Source organism: Magnolia sinica, chromosome 9, assembly GCF_029962835.1.
Source record: "Magnolia sinica isolate HGM2019 chromosome 9, MsV1, whole genome shotgun sequence".
NCBI lineage: Eukaryota > Viridiplantae > Streptophyta > Magnoliopsida > Magnoliales > Magnoliaceae > Magnolia > Magnolia sinica.
The window spans coordinates 69,149,471-69,161,752 of NC_080581.1; the positions used below are offsets into that span (position 1 = coordinate 69,149,471).

A 12,282-nucleotide genomic window follows, 5' to 3' on the forward strand; every position below is an offset into this window, starting at 1 on the left:
TTATTATTATTATGATTATTATTATTTATTTATTAAGTTTTACGAAGCGATTCACTTTGGGTAAATCACTACATTTTTTTGTAATTTTTTCTCAAGTTAATTCAACACACTCCTGATATAAGCATTTGCACCTGACTCTCACTTCATATTCAGGAAAAAAAATGGAAGCTTCATCCCATCCAATGCTGCGCATAGGATTGAGCCCTCTTCCTCAAAGTGCTTATCAGCCCTCTGCTCGTAATGATCCCCACTACGCCAAAATCGTCGATTTGCGACGGACCAAATCCGTCGTAAAACCAAATAAATGACGGATTTCGTTCGTCGCTTGGTCCGTCGCTATTTACTGGGTCTTTTTTCTCGACGGATAAAATCTGTCGTTGAATCTGCGACGGATAAGGTCCGTCGTAGATGACCAACGGATAAGATTTGTCGTAAAAAATTAAAAATCCGTCGCTGAAATTCTAAGAAACCATCCGAATTATTCGTCATTTAAAATATTAGCGATGGATAAGCGACGGACAAAATCCGTCGTTGATTTTCAAAAATTACAGACGGATTTGGTCCGTCGCTAAAATATCTGTAAATAGAGAACAAATGTCGGCAGATTTTTATTTTTATTTTTTTTGAATCTTACACCTGATAGTCATTCAAAAAATAATTCACACGATTGTTTAATAAGAATCACATTCACAAGATTCAAAAGATTGGGCAATATGAAGCTGGACTAAATATTAATGTGTTTGGATGCTCAGTAGGCCTTAACAAGAAACTGAACTAAATATATAGTAAATAGTCAAAATTAGATCAGCAAATGATGAAATAGGTAATGAAAATTGACCATTACAGCCCATAAAACAGTTCAACAACCACCTATTCTACTGGCCATTACCGTTATTGAATACCTTGGGAGCGAGAAACCACCTTATTCATCTTTCCTAACATGAATCACTTTCTGATTGCCATGGCCTCGGTGGAACCTTGGAGCATTCCTAAAAGGAAAATGTAGAGATTAATGCCTAACCAAGAGATTTACCTTATCCATGGTGAATAGAGTTATCTTCGAAGGGTGGTCGAAGCAATGATGCCTTCTTCAGTTTCTTTCTTCTAGACACACCAATGTATAGACAAAACTAGAAATAGTATAATGGCAACCGCTGCAACAGAGATTCCAGCAATAGCTCCCATTGAAATTCCTGCTTAAAAGGACATTGTATATGCAATGAGTTTCTAAAGGCATCAAATAACTTGAGAGGCTGGATTTCACATGCTCTTAACTGGTTAGAAGTTATCAGCTAGGTGGAGTATAACTTGTTGTCCAACCAGTTGGACTCAAGGGCTGTGTGTGTGTTCACACACAATTCTATGGTGTGCCCCACTTGATAGTTGGATGGGCAAAATTCCATACAAACACCATGGTGGGTCCCACATGCCAACTAGTTGTGTGGATTTTGCTAAATGTCCCCAATGTGACACGTGGGGTGCCCAATCATCAATCCAGACCGTTCATTCAGTAGTAACATGGGGAGCAAGCCATGACCAAGAATCACACCGATTGGATTTTAGGCCAGGTCATCTAAAAGGTGGGGCCCACTTGAGACACTGCTTGATTTTTGCATGTGCTTGCAAGGTTGGCATGTGTGGTCACATGTAGAGGTGTGGGTGGAGGACTGCATGTGAGCTCAGGAAGCTTCATATAAAAAATTCAATTCTGAATTTGAACACTAAGTTTGAACAACAAGACAAAAATATCAAATGATAATTCAATCAGTGGATTAAATGAAGATGAGTTCTATGGTCCTATCCAATACAAGGATGTCGATTCTAATCCAACAGAGATTTTTCCGTACCTGATGACAAAAATAGAGAAATATGTGTGGAAAGCAAAGGAGAAACTAAATGGCTTGCTGTCGAGGTTCCTAATCTGCAATATCATGGTGAGATCTCCATTTAACGCAAGAGCCACTCTAAGACGGAACTCAAAACTGAAATGCCACGGTAAATTTTTTAATTAGCAAGACATCGCATACAAAATTAATAAATAAAAGAGAAAATTTAACATGAAAAAGAGAATAGAAAAGAAGATACAAAGTTTCATCATTTTTCATCTGAACTATTTAAGGGCCAGTTGGAAGGGCGGCAATTCCCAACATTTTTTATTTTTTTTAATAGAAAAAAGATTTTAATCGAACAAGGTTAATGCAAAACAGCCCCATTAAAGGGGAAACACCTTAAAAGGGTCAACTGTATCAATTCATTTCATTTCATCTTCCCATAGAAAACAAAATACATCAGGCTAAACTTACCTGATTTGATTAGTGCCGCCCGCATGCAAACATGCCCTACAACAGAGTTCCAAATTCCAATGACCCGATGAAGTTTCAATTATTGCAAGTCCAATACTACCCAAATGTTCTAAAGACAATAACAACAACAGCCCAACTGTCTATAAGTACTGGGTCCATACCAGTGGGGCCAGCACTTCAGATCCTCTTCAGATGGTTTCAGTAGCAAGTCTATAGCAGATTTGCCAATGTACTTAGCAGGATGAAGAGGTGGAGGATCATCATCAATGGTCCAAATCTTGTTCCTTGCAAACCCATGTTGCTCCAATGATCCACTGTTTCCAAACTTCAAGAGCATTAAAACATGATGTTAGTCGGGAACTTGGAATTAGATATCATGGGAAAAGATATGAGCATGCATGAACCTGCGGGAAACAAATGGGGATTCCTCCTCGAATTGCTTTTGGTGGCTTAAATATAGCCTGCAGTAGATAAAAGACTATTTCAGCAAAAGCTAGGATGATTTCTCTAGTACATGAAGTTTGCCACATAGCTCTGCGACTCATGAATTTCATGTTCTGAAACATTATCACCATTAACTTAAATGAGTTCAAAGTTATTTTCAAGCAGCACCCAAACAGGCCTAAATTTCAATAACATGGACAGAAGATTGCTTCCTAAAAATAGCAACGCCCCTGTTAATATATCAAGTGCTAGCCTAATCACCTGAGCATGATGCCGAAATCCTGAAATGCTGCCAAAATCCAGTTGGAGAATTATGCGATCCATGAGCCTACCTTCCATTGACTCAGCTTTTGCATGAAAAAACTTCCAACTTCTGAGACAGAAAATTTGGAACCTGTGACAATCAGCAAGTTGCATAGAATGCATTGGAACGTCACTCGTTCTTTACTGACAATCTCTCTAATAAAATAGAAAGAAAATAGACAAAAATCTGTTAGGCAAAAAATGAAGCAGCCCCTTCTGGTTCTTGTTCTCATCCTGCAGATATTAAGGAAGATTAAGAATGGGAGTTTTTAGTCCAACATTCCACATAAACGCAAACTTGCAACAACCCATTTCATGAGGACCTTTTAAGAGGACTTCTGTGAGTTGCTATCTCTAAAAAATAACACATACCAGCTCTTTTGAGTTCTTTTGGTGCTTTAGACGGCAAACTAGGTGCCCTTTGAACATCACCAAAATGCCCCTGAAACACCCATTCCATAATTTGTAATTGCTAGCTAACCTCCAGGCCCAGGAAAGAAAAAACAACTTTTAGATATTTTTAATGAAAGATGTCAGAAGTTCGTCGATCCTTAATCTGAAAATAGTATTGGGCAGTAGAATGAGCAGAAAAATCAGCATGAAAAGAAAGGATGGAATGATTGATTTAAAATAAACTTTAGTAGATATTTCTGGACTGATTTAAAATAATCTTCCCAAACTGACTGACAAGAAAAGACTAAATTCCACAATTCTGTCCCCAATAATCAATACATACAACTCCATAGCCAATGCATACCAATACATTACCAAGTTTGTCTCAACTTGCAAGAAAAAAGAATAGACATATGAAAACTAAGAATGTCAAGCTATGCTAACTTCTATATATACCAACTGTATGGACTATTTATGTAGTCATGCAATAATATAGAAACCATAAGATTTTGTATAGAAGAACACAAATGGCAATATCCAATTGATATGTGTCAACAAAAGTGAACCCAGTTGGATCTTGCACCAACCTCCTTGCTATGTTAGTACACGTGCACTCAAGTATCACGCGATTCCCTAATATTATTTACTGATTCACACAGCATCATATTCATGCACATTGCTTGTTAAATGCTTTGATGTCACCATCACCTTGTATAAAATTACATATACGGAACAAAGTTATAGGCCCAGTTTGGAAAGAGTGAAGATGTGCATATGCCATTATTATTTAAAGGCTCTGACTTGCCTTTTCAGATGTGCTTTTGCTTGCTAAGTACAGACACCAACACCAATTTTTCCAATATTCACCAAGTACCTTTTATCAATTTCAATACATTTCCATTGAAAAAATGGTAGGAAATTAAAATATTTTCTTGTGTAGTTCAGTATCTATCTTACATGTATTGTGTTGGACCATGCATATCTTTTTTTTTTTAATTTCTTTCTTCTTTTTTTTTAAACTGAAACAATAACCTCTTGAGATGCACAAAAAACCAAAGAGAGATCAATGACATTTGCCAGAAGACTTGTCAAGCTACCAAAATATCATGTAAAGTTTAGAGGATCTCATGCCATGAACATTTGAGGCAGAGGATGAAAAGACTCGCATGTCACAAACATTAGCACATTGACTAATGCATTAATGAACAACAAAGACTCACATGTCACAAACAGTAAAGAAGGAACTGTGAAACAATGCATTAATGAACAATAAAAATTCGCATTCCATGGACATTAGTATCTTGATATTCTAATGTTGGAGATGTCAGAATCTTTTGAATTTATTGGTAAGGACTATAACTACTAGAGTAATATGTCAGAATCTTGCACTCCTATTTCTTCAAGGATCCACCTATCATAGCTTTAATACAACTGGAAAACAAACTCAACCACATGCAAGTGCTGTAGCAAAAGCTCATTCCACCCATGCGGTCGCCAAACAGCTTCTTTCTCTAAGATTCTCCTAGAGTAACAAAACTCCTTTTATACTCATCTTTATGAAAAAGAAAAATCTCATATGATTGATTAAACATTTAAAACCCCATATTTTTCGGCAGATAGGCCAAAAACTCGCTGTTTTGAGTAAACCAAATTAAACTTGTTTTATAAGGAGATTGCTCATTGATAAAATTGATTAGAACTTGAAATTTTTTAGTAGAGATGGACTTCTTTATGTGGATTACTTGAACCGAAAAGATTTTTAAGAGGGAAAGAACACCATTGGCCTATCTATATACTTAACAATTACACATAAACCCAACACCCAAAAAAACAGGGGGTTTCAAATCATGGGGGTTCCGAATCCAGGGGGTTTCCAATCATGGCGCTGGAAGAGAGAGATTGAGAGAGAACCACCATTATCAATCGATATAGAGAGAGATTGAGAGAACCACCGCTATCAATCGATTGAGAGAGAGATTGAGAGAGAGAACGAGAGCATTACCTGATGTTCGTGAAGAGATCGACGGGAAGAGAGAGGTGGGAGAGATCTCTAGGGCCGGCGCTGGGAGAGGGACAGACGGAGAGTGGATGAGAGGGAGACAGAAAAGGGGTCTCGTTTTAGGGGAGACGGATTGGCTACACGGGGCTAGTGGTCGGTGCTCTATGGGCCCCATCATGATGTACGTGTTTCATCCATTCCGTTCATCCATTTTTACAGATCATTTTATGGCTTTATACAAAAAATGATAGGGATATAAATCTTAGTTGGACCACACCACAAAAAAAATAATGAATTGATATTCACCATTAAAATCCTCCTAAGGCCCACTATACTGTTTATTTGAAATCCAATATGTTGATTTGGTCATAAAGACCCAGATGAATGGAAAAAATAAATATCGGCTTGATCCAAAACTTTTATCACCCCAAAACGTTTTTAATGGTCAAAATTCATTCAAAATTGTTTCTTGTAATGTGGTCCAATTGAGATTGAGATATAATTCATTTTCTTTCTCACATCATAAAATGATATATAAAAATAGATGGACGGAATGGATGACAAACATACATCATGGTGGGCCCCACAGAGCACCGAGTCAGGGGGAGTAGCCAATCCGTTCCCCATTTTAGGGGGACGTGGATTAGATACTGACAGGTTGAGTAGCGAGAGTCGCTACTGAAGTGACGTCACCAGTTCTGTGGACCCCACTATGATGTATATGTTGTATCCACAACGTCCATTCATTTGGAGATATTATTTTAAGGCATGACCCAGATAGAGAGGCAGATCCAAAGCTTTAGTGGACCCCACCAAAGAAAACAGAGGGAAGATTGATGCCCACCGTTGAAACCTTCCTAAGGCCCACCATTATGTTTTTTCGAAATCCAACCTGTTCAAAAGTTAAAAAAGACATTAAAGATGGGAAAACACAAATATCAGCTTGATCTAAAACTTTTGTGGCCTTTAGAAGTTTGTAACGGTGGTTCCACTCTCCCCACTATTTTCTCTGGTGGGGTCCACCGGATCTTTAGATGTGACTAGTTCTTTGAGTCTTACCCTAAAATGATCTCTCCAAATGGATGGACGGCATGGATACAAAACATACATCATGGTAGGGCCCACAGAACTTGGTAACGTCACTTCAGTAGCAGTGTGGCTACTTGACCTGTCGGTAGCCAATCCGTGCCCGTTTTAGGGGGCGTGGATTTCCTGCTAAAGCCTTTCGCAGGAAGTTACTGCGCAAGGATGTTGGGTGGGGCCCACCACCACGTTTGTGGTAAATCTATACCGTTAATCAGTTTATAGAGCTCATTTTAGAAAAAGATACCAAAAACAAAGTGTATCCAAAACTCAAGTGGGCCACACAAGATGAAACAGTGGGGATGCAGTGAGAACCGTTGAAACATTCTTACGGTCATAAAAAGCTGTTTCAGGCTCTTTTTTTTTTCTTTTGTATTTTCACTTATTGCCAGTGTTAATGACCTTATAAACTGTTTGGATGGCATATAAACATCAAGGTGGAGTCCAGAAGGTTTCAACAGTAGGTATTTGTTTCCCCACTGTTTCCTCTCGTGTGACCCACTTGATTTTTAGATCCAACTCATCTTTACTCTCTTGTCCTAAAATGATCTCTAAAAACGGATTAACAGAGTAGATTTTCCAAACACATGGTGTTGGGCCCCACCCAGCATCCTTGCGCAGGAATTTTTCAATGGTAGAGGTTCAATCACACTATTTCATGTGGTGTGGTCCACTTGAGCTTTGGATATCCTTCCTTTTTATTCTTTAGACCTCAAATTATCTGTTAACGTGGATAAACGGAATGGATAAAATAAATAAATAATAGTGGACCTCACAAAGTTTACTTTGGTAAAGGTAATGACTAACTCACCTAAATGTAGAGGGGTTTCTTAAAACATTCATAACCATATATTGGGTTTGCCTTAATGTGATTCACATATCCAACCCACTCATTATGTGTGTCCCACTTGGATGAGGGGTCAAACCAAGTTTTAGCCACATCCAAAACTTATGTGGGCCCCACCAAGTGCTTTTATATTTTTTATGATGTCTTGACATGGTTTTAGATGGTATGGTCCACCTGAGTTTTGTTTACGGATAATTTTTTGAGGTATCTCATAACCTAAAGGGGACACATTAAATGCATGGTGTTGATGTTCGACACACATCATGATGGGGCCCACAAAACTTATTAACATCAATTCGTAGGTTTTTGCGAGGTCAATAAGTTGGGTCACAATTTTGATAATAATATTTACCTCATTTTATATGTATAGTCCACTCACTCTATTTTATTGATCAATACCCTCAATTTGACTAGTTACTTGCCCCAATCAAGCTAGCTACATGTGAGAAAGGTATTGGGAATACAAGATTGATCAACAATTTGAGTGAAATTTGATTTAAACATATGAAGTTATTTACTCTTCAATCTAGACTAATTCAATTGTCCAAAAACGGTTAAATGTTCAATTAGTGAATGTGCCTAATAATTTATTAAAAAATATTTTTTTTTCCAGAGATAAATATCAATTTCCATTTAAAATTACATTTTTTTTTCAAAATGTATATTTTTTTACTCTTAATTTTTCTTTGAAAACTTTTAACAAAATATCATTTTTTTTATAAAATATTTCAAAAAATAAATTAAAATACAAATTCTAAATTTTTATTTTCAAAATATCTTAAATTTTCACAATTTTTAATTTTTTTCCCAAAAATTCCAAAATGCCGATTTTTTTTTCTTCAAAAGCATTATGTTGTTTTCAACTTTTCAATTTTTTTAAAAAAATTATATATATTTTTTCAAAATCATAGTATTTTTATAAATAACTTTTTCTTTTAATTTCGAATTTTGAACATTTTCAATTATTTTTCAAAATCACAGAAATTTTCAACTTATTTATTTTTCGTTTCAAAATGTTTGTTTTTTGATAAAGTATCAATTTTTTAATATCGTTTTATTTTAAACACATTCAATTCTTTTTCACTTCTCCATTTTTTTTAAAGCATTTTATTCGAACTTGTCAATTTTTATTGAACTTCACAGTTTTATTTTTTTATTTTTCAAATTTCAAACTCTCATTTTCTTTTTTAAAATATTTTCATTTTTCAACATTGTGAAAATTTTCACATTTTTTAAAATATTTTTAATTTTCTTTTTCAGGATATTAGTTTTTCTCAAAATCAAATGCTTCTTTTGTTCAAATTTCTCAACTTTATTAAATATTCTTTTTTGTTCCCACAAAATAGATTTTTATTAAATCACGATTTTTATTTTTTCAAAATCTAATTTTTTTCTCAAACATTGTTAAACTTTTTAAACTTCTCAATATTCTTTTTCGTGTGATATTACAAATCATTTAAATATTAGTTTTAATTAAAAAATAAAAATAAAAATTCCACTCATTTGATATAAAAAACAAAATAAATTTTCTTTTTGCATTCAATCATTTGTTAAAAAATAATCTTAGATACAAATATGTACAATTAAACTACTGAAATTCTATTAAAAACAATTATTAGACTACAAAAAAAAAAAAAAAAAATTAATTTTCCACCATATTCTAAAAAAAATTGAAAATAATGTAAAGGCAAAAGTCCTTTTACGACGGACCTGATCCGTCACAAAATCAACTGAAAAGCGCGCCTTGTATTTTGGGCGGGAATTGAGTGCTAATTTTCCGTTGCCAAATCGAAATTTGCGACGGATTTCATCCGTCGTCTACTTACGACGGACAAAAATCCGTCGTAAATACGTCGTAATCAGATATTAGCGACGGATTTCGGTCCGTCGCTAAATTCCGCGACGTTCGGACTACGGATATTCCAGGAAGACGAGTTTAGCGACGGATTAAATCCGTCCTTAAGGAAGAGATTTTTGCGAGTGCGAGGTGTTTTGATCCATTGTAGCAAAGTTTGACTGAATAACAGAAATAAGGTTATGTTACAACATAAAACAAGTACCAAAGCGAGAATTCTGTACTTCCTTGTTGAATAATAAAATTGCCACAAAAATAATAAAGATGGAAAATTGAGAATCATGACATCAAATGGAAGAACCGGCATAAGTTTTTCTTCTTCTTTTTTTTTTTTAAAAAAGGTAGAAGCAACATAAGTTCACAAACGAGCTTCATCAGGTATTTTGTAAAATTTTAAGAAGAAACGGATAAAACTTTAAAGACTTCAAAATGAGAAAAATCTTGCAAATGATTGTTAAATTACCTACTGGTCCAGCCCATTACAGGTAGGGCTGTTAACAGGCCAGGTTCGGACCAGGGTGAGGTCTGTCCAAGCCTGTCCTGCAAGCCAAAACCTAGGCCCAAGTCCAGCGCGGGCCAGTGATGGGTCAAGACTAACAAGCCCAACCCCTGGCCATGATCTTTATGCATTCCTGGGCGGAGTACGGCCTAAGCCTAACCCCAGCTACCCTCTTTTATGCAAGATAAGGTTGTTCATTTGGGATACCCAATCGTGCATGATTTGACAAAAATGACCTTGAAGTCACATTCAGATTTAACTGACAGTATCCTAGACACAGCTCAAGCCTATCCCGGTTAACAAACAGGCTTAAACTTTACTCCCGGTCCAACCCTCAAGCCTGGTATTTCAGCCCAAGCCCAGCCCAAAGTGGGCCAAGCAAGAAAGGCCGACGGCCCAGCTCGGCTCATTGACACCCCTAATTACAGGTGGCTTCAGGCCTAGACTCTTGGCCCTAGACTCAAATTCAGGCATGAGACTAACAAGGGCATGTTGGAGTCAAGGTTGTTCTGTCAAGTCGGGCCACACCCCGGCTGCATGTATAGAATGACATGGAGGCACAAAAACACTGCCTCCAAAGCCACTAGACCCACTCCCTCTGTGTCTGTGTGTGTGTCTGTGCACATGTGTCATTTTCATCACTATCTTAGCATTTCTCCTAATAATTTGGAGTCAGTTTAATGGTAGATTAGCAAAATTTACAATCAGCTGCCAACCAAACATCAAACTTCCTCTTTTACCCAACTTCGTAACTGATGCTGGCAAAGGCTCAGATTGACAGCATGCGAATCCACCAAAGTCCCACCCCGTTGTAACCCCAACCAACTAAGGGTGGCAATGGGCGAGATTGCATGCATGGTCCGATTAATTTTTGGGCCAGGTTTAGACTCAAGTGACCCAATGCTGCCTGACCCGAATTTTTATATACATGTGTTATATCCTACAAATATGGCGTTCTAATCCTTAGGCAACCATCTATCTTAAATCTGGATTATTGGTTTCACTCCACTAAAATGTTTTTTTTTTTTTTGTGTGCATGTGTGGCCCACTTGATAAACGGATAGATTAGAAAAATTCAACGGTGAAATAGGGATTTTATCCACTTTTGGGTCAGGCTGGATCCAATCGGGTTGGGCCCAAGCACAAACAAATTGTTTTCTGGTCAGTCTTGGGCCTGCTATGCTTGGTCTCTGCCGGGCCCAGGCCTATCCTAGCCCAGTTCAAAACCGGCCCATTCCCACCCCTACAGCCAGGTTTGGTCGAGTCGGATCCGACGAGTTGGGTCGGCTCCTGCCCACCTCTAATGGCAACACACCACCAAGGTTGTGTACAGCATGCAATCGGCTTACACAGGAGTTACACGGATTTGCCATGAAAGCCTTTTGCATATACAAGCGGTGGAGCCCACCATGATATTTGTAAGAAATGCGGTGGAGCCCACCATGATATTTGTAAGAAATGCATCCTGTTTATCAGTTTTTACGTGTCATTTTAAGACATACAGCAACTAATGCGGTCAATCAAAAATTCAAGTTGGCTGCCCGAGAGGAAAAAGTGAGAAAAGAAATGTCTACCTATGAAGCCTTTCTGGGCTCCACCTTGATAATTATATGTCATGGATGACCTAAAATCATTACAAAAAAAAAAAAAAAAAACATAGCCTGATATACGGATATCTGTGGCCATATGAATGACTGCGATTGAATGACCACCATTGAAACATTCATATGATCACAAATGTTTGTATATCACGCTGATGTTTTTATGTTTTTAGTGGTTTGGGACGGTCCACATAAAATATTCATAATCATTTATTGGGCCCAACGAGATGTGGTTCACAAATCCAGCCATCCATTGAGTGTGTCCCACTTGGATGAGGGTTCAGACCAACTTTTAGCCACATCCAAAACTCAGGTAGGCCCCACCAAGTGCTTTTATATGTTTTAGGCATGTCTTCACATGATTTTAGATGGTATGGCCCACCAAAGTTTCGTATATGGCTGATTTTTGGGATATCCTATAACCAAAAGGGGACCCATCAAATGCACGGTATTGATGTTTGACACACATCACGTTGGGGCCCACAGAGCTCCAAAGTTCTCATGAGGTCGACCTCACGTGTGTGCGTATGGGAAATGGTACCATGAGGTCAAGTGCGCAAGTGACGGGAAGCAATGACAGCTTCTCGGGGAAGAAGCCAATATGATAGGAAGATAGTTAGGGCCCACCATCATGTTGTGAGAAATCCACACAGTCCATCTGTTTTTCCATGTCATGTTAAGGCATGAGATAAAAAATGGGGTATTTACAAAACTCAAGTGGGCTGCACGGTAAGAAGCATTGAGGATTGGACGTACTCTTGTTGAGCATTTGTGGGGTTACAGAAGTTTCAGATTGAGGTAATATTTTTGTATCGCCAGTTCATCCCAGTATGAATGACCTTGTGAATGGGACGGATGGCATATAAAAATAACAGTGGACCTTTGGAAGTTTCAACCATAGGCAATTCCCTACTCACATTTTCTTATCGTGTGGCCCACTTGAGTTCTAGATTTA

At 37.4% G+C, this 12,282-nt stretch overlaps 1 protein-coding gene and 1 pseudogene across 1 annotated transcript; both read right to left on the bottom strand.

Moving 5' to 3' along the window:
* LOC131255081 (uncharacterized) overlaps positions 1-1,042 on the bottom strand; it is a 27,911-nt pseudogene extending 26,869 nt beyond the window's left edge.
* Positions 891-3,086, bottom strand: LOC131255082 (putative glucose-6-phosphate 1-epimerase). The gene is made up of 5 exons (XM_058255779.1): positions 3,009-3,086; positions 2,708-2,860; positions 2,465-2,628; positions 1,848-1,982; positions 891-1,193 (listed from the first exon to the last, which is right to left on the bottom strand). Exons 1-5 carry the CDS (start codon positions 3,084-3,086, stop codon positions 1,091-1,093), a joined length of 633 nt encoding a protein of 210 aa, XP_058111762.1. The 3' UTR covers positions 891-1,090.
* Positions 3,087-12,282: the final 9,196 nt, after the last annotated feature.